A 9,008-nucleotide genomic window follows, 5' to 3' on the forward strand; every position below is an offset into this window, starting at 1 on the left:
GACCGCCTGGGTCCACAAACTCAGAAGGGTGGCCGGTCTTCTCATCCCTCCAGCCCAGCGTCCCAGACCTCGAACTCCAGGGGTGGGGGTCGCATGAAGCACGTCATTTTTATTTCACAAAGACTGTACAAAATTCCTTATAAAACACGGGATAGATGCCACCCGGTCACCTCATCCTGCCCTGTCCAGCTCAACAGCGAGGGGGCAGGTGACGGCGGGAAGAGTGTGGGAAGGAACAGCATTCTGTACAAGGCTGGGGACGAAGCAGTAGGTACAAGTTCTTCCGTATTTACACTATTTCACATATTCACAGGTATACAGGGAGCCAGGAGGAAGGAGCTGGCTCCGGCTCTGTTCTCTTATATAAAAAAGCACCAGTGTCCTGGACTGGACACCCACTGCTGCAGGACACGCAGGGGGGCCCAGGGCCTGATCGTCACCGACTGATATCCCGACTGGAGTCCCACAACTTGGTGTTGGGCGGCTCAGCCCGAAGGCGGGCGAAGAAAGGATGCTGAAGGGCTTCACCCAAGGTCAGCCGCTTAGCAGGTTCATACTCTAGCATGCTTTCAATCAGATCGAAGAGCTGGTGGTGTTCCTCTGCCTCGGAGGTCAGATACCGCTGGTGGTGGAGGGCAGGGAAAAGGTGAGGCACGACGCCTTACAGTTCCTGCCCTTTTTCTTCAAGGCCCTAACTTTCAACCTCAGAGGCCCAAGCCTCTGCCGTTATGAATACTATCGGGAACACGACCTCACGAGTGCTGCGGCTACTACTGCTCAACTCCCTCCCACTAGCACAATTACTCCTTCATACTCTCTGAAGGTTCTTTCTGCTTGTATATCCTTGTCAACGTCATGAATCTTCTTTAGCTCCTCGTTAAAATGTAAGCTCTTCAAAGGTGGTTTATTCTTTTCTGTCTGACCTACAGAACCCAGGACATTACTGTGATCTCTGGTTGGCTCAAGAAATCCATGGCTGTCTAACCTCCTTCCCTCCACAAAACCACTGCCTCGTATCTCTACGATACCCAAAGGGGTATTTCAGTCTTCCCCCTTCTTTCCTAACCCTCTCTTGTGAAGTGCATTCCAGGGGCAAACCACCTGAAGAAGGAAATGCCCTCTGGCCAGTGGGCGCAAGGTATCCCCAGCCTGGCTCACCCGCAGCGGTTTGCAGTTTTCTCGCACGTAGCGCCCTGCTGATGTGTTCTCATCCCAATCCAGGCGGCCCCGATAGAAGTATTTCTGCTTCCTAGAGGGGAAGGGGAGGTTGAGGAATCAGGAGGTTCCTTTTGTTGGGGGACATTTCCCTTATTCCCCCATCTTACAGTAGCTGGGAGGAGGGAAGGTGTCAAAGAAAAAAGAAAATGATGTGAAATCGACCAATTTCGAGGAGAGAAAGGAAAAAGGGTTAAGCTCCCCCCAACTCAAGGTTCACCTTGTCTTCCGGATCATCCGGGAAGGGATAGGACCCAAGATCCTTTCCATCATGGCTAGATGCTCTCTGTTGTCGTGCGTCTGCGAAACAAAGACAGAACTGAGCACGGTGCTGCAAACGGGCTGCTGAGGACCAGCTTCCGGGATGATTAGCAAAGGGGAGGGGTGAGCAGACAGGTCCTTGGCAGACAAGCAACCCAGGCAGGAAAATGCCAGGTGGGGACAGAAGACACTCCACCGCTTACCTGGAACAGGGTGAAGCCAACATAGTACTCGAAGATGATGCAGCCTATGCTCCACACATCACAAGGCTGTGACCAGCCCAACTCTAGCGGGAATGGGAGGAACAAGGTGTTAGACGGTGCTTAGGGGGCCCCACCCTCCGCACCGCCCCCCCTTGGACGAGTTCATTCCCCTACTCGCCCCCACTTACCGAGGATGACCTCTGGTGCTCGGTAATGGCGAGTGGAGACGATGGTACTGTGGTGTTCATGGTCAAAGGTGGCACTACCAAAGTCCACCACCCGCACAGCTGTGCTCTTCACGCTGCGTTCGTCTCGTTTCTAGGAGCAGAGCAGGAGGATGGACCCGGCCACCTGAGACCAAGATTCTACCACTATTTAGAGTGCTTTCAAGCCTGAAAAAAAGCAACTTCACCCCCTGCTTGCTCCCATGCACAAAGGAGAATCTGCTTTACAGCTTCCCCGTATCCTGCAGGTAACTTAGGAGTGGGATCATGGGAGAGCACACAAGTCCCTGTGTATGCGGACATTTCCCACGCACTGGTACTACGGTGCTTCTGAAAATAGGTCCAGAACTGAGCTTTCCTACAGAGAAAAAAAGTCCCAACCAAGTATCTTGAAAGCATTTGCTCTCTATTGGAAAGTTCTCTGAGCTCCTCCTTCCAAGTTCTCTTCCAAATTATATCTTCTTAAATCTTTAAAACAAAATTTGTTTTATGTTTATTTGTGTTTGACAGAGAGAGACAGGGAGACACAGAATCCAAAGCAGGCTCCAGGCTCCGAGCTGTCAGCACACAGACTGACGCGGGGGCTCGAGCTCATGAACCATGATCACGACCTGAGCCAAAGTTGGATACTTAACTGACTGAGCCCCCCAAGCGCCCCTTAAATCTCTCCCTTTCACTCTATTTTGGTATTCGGGCTTATCTAGTCAGAGCCATACTGGGAGAGAACATGGGAGAAAGTAACAGGGAGGAGAGAGGGGCTTTAAGGCCCGGCCGCCTGTCCATCTTACCTTCTCTAGGTTGTAGGTGAGTTCATAGTCTGAATTCACAAACAGAATATTTTCAGGCTTGAGGTCCGTATGTGTCAGCTTGTTATCATGGAGGACTGCAGGGGAGAAGACCAGGTCAGGGTTGTTCCAGGTGGCCAGGGCTAACTGGCACCAGTGACCCCAAGCTTGGTCACCTGGCTCAAAGCTGGTGAGGAGGCAGATCCAGAATCACTAGGCTGCTTTCTGCCCTACTTCCAAATGAAATGCCTGGTCTAAGAAGCACAATGCTTATCAGTATCAGAGAACAAACATGATTCTCAACTGACGTACAAAGAGTTTGCTACGCATTGCAGTTCTGTTCCTTGATGTGCGTGCCTATCTGACGTCCCGTGCATTCAACTCTGGGAAACTGCATAGTCAGGAAGGCCCAAGGGGAACCATGTACTTGTGTCTGGACCCCCCATCTGGCCCCTTGTTTGCCTTAGTCCCTGGCCGCACCTGCTCTGGTGGAAACAGCATCTCAGCTCAGACAAATGTAAGCCTCTAGCTCGGGCAGACTTTTTGTCTCTTTGTGCTTGCAACCTGACTTCTACTTTCCCAAGAAAGGGAAATGAAGGAAAAAAGAGGTAAGCCAATCACTGCTTTGATTTCAAAGGCTTTCTCTCCCAGCTCCTGCTAGGCTGGATGCGGAGGAAGACCAATCAACGACGGTGAGAACACTGGTCAAGGAGTCAAGGAGTTGTCAACATGACAGTGAATGAAAGAGCTGACAGTTTAGGGGCTTCACCACTGCTCCCTGACACAGAAGAGGCCCAACAGAGGGAGGGGCTGCCCCAGAGTCCATCTCGGCCCGCCCCACTCACACTTGACGGCCTGGCACAGCTGGAAGGCCATGTGGCGCACTTGGTGGATGGGGTAGGGCAGGTAGTTGTTGTCTTTGAGGAAATCGAAGGTGCTAAGGCCCAGGAGCTCAAAGGAGATACACATGTGGCCATGGTAGTCAAACCAGTCAAACATCTGGACACAGAGGCTGAGAAGAGATGAGGGAAGGGGGAGGTCTGATGAGCTCCTATCTGCCCACCACCCTTCCAACAAGGAGGGGCTGCAGGGCTGCTGAGTCCACATCCGCGTGTAAAAACCTGGCAGGCAGTATGACCAACACAATTCAGTTCGGCCAGCGAACGGCCTTTCTGGCAGACCCAAGGTTCATACCATTTTCCTGCATCATTTTAAATAGTTAAAAAAGATTCCATCTGCTGAAGAGCTGTTGGTGCCGGTCTCCGGTGTGGACCCTGAACTGTCAAACTGTCATTCCTAAACCCTGACCCCGGCTCCCACTCCTGAGATCCATTCACCACCAGCTGCCAGTGGGCCCCGTGTTTATACTGGCCGTCTCCTTAATGCCCTTCTTCCACGTGGGCTTACAAAAGGCGCGTGGACACAAACATTACACGTGAATGTCTGTCGCCTCAGCAACACGGTTCTAGATACCAAAAAGCTCAAGTGATTTTTCACGGAAAATGTTGATTCTCAGTCTCAGGGCCATTTCCGGGGCAGAGCTCTACAGAGGCCACCCTGGCTGGAGCCAAAGTGCAGAGCAATCTAAGTGCCCTGAAAACAAGGGGAACAGACTAGACAATGTCACACACCCTCTCTTCCTGCCCTAATGTCCTACTAGTCTAAGATGATGACGAAAAGATGAATGGATGAGAAGGCCCAGGACTCCCCTGCCTGCCTAAGCCAGGCCGGGAGGGTTTTGGTTCTCCTGTACAGGAGTGGAGCCTCTCAGACCCCCCCACACCCCTCTGCTGCTTACTTCTTATTGTCAGGGTCCTTCTCGTTGATCTTCTCCAGGACGTTGATTTCAAGTCGAGCTGCTTCCTTATACTTTTCCACGTTCTTAATGATCTTCAGGGCGACTCGAGCCCCACCCCTGTGGTGGCCAGAAGAGGTTTTTGCTGGGTCATCAAGAACATCTCAAAATGAAGGGGGCTGTCCGGGGATTAAGAAATCCTACCTTTGGCCAATCAGCAAAAACACCCCCAGACTGACCCTCAGCACCTCGCCACGCCTAGGAGTACGGAGCAGGGAGGGGCTGTAGTTACCTGCGATGGTCGACACACTGGACAACCCGGCCGAAGGTCCCCTCTCCCAACGTGCTGACAATTTCATCTGAAATGAAACAGAGCAGGGTCGGGGAGAGGGAGGGAGAGAAGGTGGGGAATGAGCTGAGTTGGAAGAAAAAAGGGTACGACAACCTGGGGTGAGATGAAGGAAGGGGGAACAGATACAGATGGTCACAGGGGAAGAACACCCCTGTGTGATTCCCACCACCTTTAACCCAGGGGCCATGAGAGCTGGGAGTGGACAGCAGAGGTCAATTCTCAACAGCAACTCAAACCACCCAGATAAACAACACCACTGAGGAAAGGCAAGAGGCCGTGACTTGGGTTGGCTCGGGACGTTAGGATGGCTATGGGACCATTACAGGCTATAGGATTGTTACGATTTGGCTTGTACATCGCTCTTGTAGCCAGTCCCCGACGTGGTAGATGAGGTGGCCCTCAGCGTCGTCCTCTACACTCTTGGCTCTCCGGCTGCTGTGCTGCTGTCGGGGGGCGGGGGGGGTCGGAGCAAGCCAGGTGTCGGAGCGGGGGCCGGAGGGAGGCGGGGTGGGTGGTGGAGGGGTCACCGGTCACAGGCGCCCAGCCAGGGGGGACAGACGATGATGGGGGACAGTGGAAGGGAACACGTCAGATGCAGTAAGGCGGATCGGGGTGAGAAGAGAGAGCGGCGCATAATCCCAGGTCCCCAAACCCAAAACGGGAACAGGGAGAGGAACGGGCAGAGCAGAGAAGTGGTGTCGTTGCCAATGTCACCCGCAACCCCATGCTCTACACAACGCCCTTCCAGGCGGGCACCGATCTCCCTTTGCCCCCACCCGAGCCCACCTACTGAGGGGCCGTGGAGCCCAGAGCTTGGGGGAGAAAGGCAATTCACAGGCAAGGTCTCCACTACAGAGTGGAGGCGTCTGGGACAGAGGAGCTGTCCCCAACACAACAGGCCCAGCATGCCGAGGAAGGCACCGGGGTACAAATGCTCCGTGCCCGTCCACCTCCAAAGCAGATTCCAGGGCCCTCCGAGAGCTGGAGAGCTGGAGAGCTTCCGAGAGAGCAGAGACTCAGTGCCCGCCTCAGTGTTCCTGCCCCAGTGCTCAGCTAAAAACAAGGGTACTTCTCACTTACCAGGGTCCTAGAGGCCCGGAGAGGAGTGGGGAGAGGAAGGGCCCGGGCGAGCACTCACCGAAGACGAGCGGCTGAACGTCCGGCTGCGCCGCCTCCGCCGCCTGTGCTTCCTCCGGCTGCTGCGCTGGCTGCGGTAACTGCTGTCCTCCCGACGGTACTCATAGGAGTGCCGGTAGTCCGGGTCGTAGCACGCTTCTCCCCGGTCCCGGCTGTAATCGTTGCGCCTGTAGCTGCCACAGTATCGCCGGTCGTACACCCGCCGGTCCGATGAACGGTCATCGTAGCTGCTGTTGGACAACAGACACCCGTTAGGTGCATCTGTTCAGGCCACACTCCTTGCCCCACGACAGGACGAGGTCCTCCCTCAACAAGGACAAAGAACGATGCCGGAAGAACTGCTCTCAGACACTCATGGGGTCATTCTGAGGACCAAGGACCAGAGGAGTGAAATCATTAAGAGCAGACGAGGATCCCCACACCTGCAGGCCACCAAGACCCCCGAAGGGACACAGGCACTCCCTCTGGGGGCCTCCCCCGCCCCCCGCCTGCCACTAGTGACATAACAGATGGAACAAAGAGCCATTTCTTTCCCGAGTCGTTCCTGACCGACATCCAATCTTGCTCCAAACTATCCTTAACCCACCCCTCCCACGCTGAACACGCAGACCTCACTTTGTCTTGTCTGTTATATCGTTAGCTGTCTCTAGACCCTAGTCTTTCACACTTCCTCTCCCTTCGCCCTAGACACTTCACCCTGGTTCTTGAATTACACATCCTGCCCCAATCCAACCAAACCTGCCAGATGCTTCCTCGGCCCCTTACCACGCCCTTCCTCTATGATAGCACTCTTAACACCACAGTGCAAATGGCTCATTCTGGTAACAGTCCTGAGTGGCCCCTTACCCCAACCGCTCAGCATCTAACCAATAGATCTCTGCTGAATAAATAAATGAGTGAGCGGCCCCGAGGAGGGGTTTTTCCCCCTGAAGCCTCACCTCCGGGAACGGACGTGGTAGCTGTCTTCCCGCCGGCGCCGCCGGGTCCGGTCACTGCTACTTGACCAGGAGCGGCTTCTTCGTCTCTTATGCTTCCGGCTCCGATAGCGTTCGTGGTAACTCCCCCGGCTGCCTCGCTCTGAGGAATGGTACCTTCGGGGATGAGGCATCTGGAAGAAAAGGAGAAAGACAAATAGTGGAGAAAGGCTCGGAGTTTTCGGAGCTCCCCTCCAAGGACGGGCTGCCCCAGGGGCGCGAAGCCGCTTTCTGCTGCCACTTCCCCCTCTTTCCGCCTCCCACAACTTCCTTGCGCTCACGATTCCTCTTCGATGGAGTACGTATCACTTGACGACTCCGGTAGAAAACTCTAGGAGCCTGCCCCGCGCCCCCAGCCCTTTCCTCTCATTGCTCCATGGACTCTCCTCAAACTTGGCTCCGTGAAGTCTTCGGGTCGGGGCCACAGCTCATTCCAGGTGAGACTGTGTGATTGACGGGCGCTGCCACGGTTCACCCCTCGCCGGAGTCTAAGCTCCATCGACGCCTCGCGAGTTCCTCACAACCCACCAGGGTAACATTTTAGCACATGCCATCACAGTACACGTTCTTTACCTCCCCAACTAGACCATTCTGTGTCCTGTGGGCAGCAATCCGGCATACCTGGTTTCCACATGTGGTGGTATACACCAAATATAAGCAGGCTCCAGGGATTTGGGTCTGACCTCTTGAACTGCCTTAATCAACTCTCACTGGCTATCACCGCTGGCCAAACTCCCCTCAAAAGTTTTTAATACGGAAGGCCCCAAGCTGCAGTCTGATTTCCATCTGCCCCTCCCCTCCTGCTTAGGAAATAGAGAATAACTGGTTTTTAATTAGTATCAGCACCGCTTGGCTAAAAGCTGGCCTCCTTCCAGTTAGTTATTGGAATCGGAATGGCATGGTGCACAAATGCTTTTCTTCCTTAAAGGAAAGAAATCGAGAGAGAAATCACTGTCACAATCCAGAGAGATAAAAATATGACAGCAAAATAAAATTAAACAGGCCCAGGGACTGAAGTCTTGGGGGCGGGGGGGGGGGGGGGGGGGGGGTGCGGGTTAGGTGTGGAAAGGCTTAATGATTCCAACATCTGGCTCTCATTCGGAGTTTTCTACTTCCCAACCTCCTCAAATTGAGGAGGGTGATATCGGACTCGGTCCTGGTCTAGAAGGCCTGTGGCAAGGATGCAAGCTGCAGATTTCACCCCCCGCCACAGGGTAACCCAAGCTTGTTCAGCACAGCCACACAAACATCCTCTCGGCACACGGCACACTGCCACCAAAGTTTCTCACGCCCCTCCCCACCAGAAGCACCTGCAGTTTACCTCTCCCAACTTACAAACCTTTCCCCCTCCTTTCTCGCTCAGGAAATCCAGAACGAACTCTTGGAGTCAAACTCCTTCCATGCCCTCCCAGTGACACGGCGGGTCCTCCTCATCTCCAGCCCAGCTCCAACTTTGATATTCTGCTCTTTCTCCTCTCGGGAACCGCTCCCCTCCCTGCTCCATCACCCCTTCCCCTACTCGGGCCCCTCCCAAGTTTGCCGGAGGTCCTCCCGGGTCCGCCCGGGTCCGTCCGAGGCACGCTCATCTCTCACCTCTGCTCCCTACCCCTCACCTCCGCCGCTTCGCAGGTCCCTACCCTCCTCCTCTCCTCTCGGCCCGCCGCCGTGCCCCCAGCCCAAGGCTACCCCCGCCCGCCCCGCGGTCGCCATCTTTCCGCGCGGCCCCGCGGCCCGCCAGCCCGCGCGCTCACCGTTCTGGCGGCGAGGCCCGTGCGCTTGTCCCACAGGAAGTCCGTGATGGCGGCGGCACTGCGGCCGGAGTCCCGGCACCCCCGCGGCGACGAAGTGCGGCTCCACCCCCCCGACCCGAGACCCTGGGACCTCCCGCCTCGTTCCCGGGCTCCGCTCCAGTCCCGCCCGCCCCGGCTCCGTCCCCGCCCCCAGGGTCCGCTCGGCGCCGCTCGCACCGCCCCCGCCCGGGGCCCGATCCCAGCTCGGTCTCCGGCTCTGGCCTCTCCGATCCGCCGCCGCCGCCGCGAGCGCGCACGCACGCACGCACGTA

The 9,008-nt window shown here is 55.6% G+C and overlaps 1 protein-coding gene across 6 annotated transcripts; it reads right to left on the reverse strand.

The window, feature by feature from the left end:
• Positions 1-89: 89 nt before the first annotated feature.
• CLK2 (CDC like kinase 2) lies at positions 90-8,984 on the reverse strand. 6 transcript variants are annotated; one of them, XM_019431343.2, is made up of 13 exons: positions 8,698-8,984; positions 6,911-7,080; positions 5,974-6,199; positions 5,191-5,275; positions 4,776-4,842; positions 4,487-4,603; positions 3,534-3,700; positions 2,692-2,786; positions 1,868-1,997; positions 1,680-1,762; positions 1,436-1,515; positions 1,159-1,249; positions 90-622 (listed from the first exon to the last, which is right to left on the reverse strand). In XM_019431343.2, the coding sequence occupies exons 2-13, from the start codon at positions 7,078-7,080 to the stop codon at positions 437-439; spliced, it is 1,497 nt and encodes a 498-aa protein (XP_019286888.1). In that variant the 5' UTR covers positions 8,698-8,984; the 3' UTR covers positions 90-436. The 6 variants fall into 6 exon arrangements, with proteins under 6 accessions (XP_019286888.1, XP_019286887.1, XP_019286886.1 ...); XM_019431342.2 differs by having other exon boundaries at positions 5,191-5,278; positions 8,698-8,983; XM_019431341.2 differs by having other exon boundaries at positions 5,974-6,202; positions 8,698-8,983.
• Positions 8,985-9,008: the final 24 nt, after the last annotated feature.

The sequence above is a fragment of the Panthera pardus genome, unplaced genomic scaffold (genome assembly GCF_024362965.1).
Source record: "Panthera pardus isolate Hobbes unplaced genomic scaffold, ASM2436296v1 HiC_scaffold_21, whole genome shotgun sequence".
Taxonomy (NCBI): Eukaryota; Metazoa; Chordata; class Mammalia; order Carnivora; family Felidae; genus Panthera; species Panthera pardus.

What these genes read in the sequence shown, in the direction of transcription:
- CLK2 (XM_019431339.2), bottom strand. Translation starts at nt 7,080, where the DNA reads ATGCCTCATCCCCGAAGGTACCATTCCTCAGAGCGAGGCAGCCGGGGG. An exon ending in CAGTGTGTCGACCATCGCAG is followed by an intron (nt 4,604 to 4,775) that starts GTAACTACAGCC and finishes TGGCCACCACAG; the next exon opens with GGGTGGGGCTCGAGTCGCCC. An exon ending in CGGATGATCCGGAAGACAAG is followed by an intron (nt 1,250 to 1,435) that starts GTGAACCTTGAG and finishes CTTCCCCTCTAG; the next exon opens with GAAGCAGAAATACTTCTATC.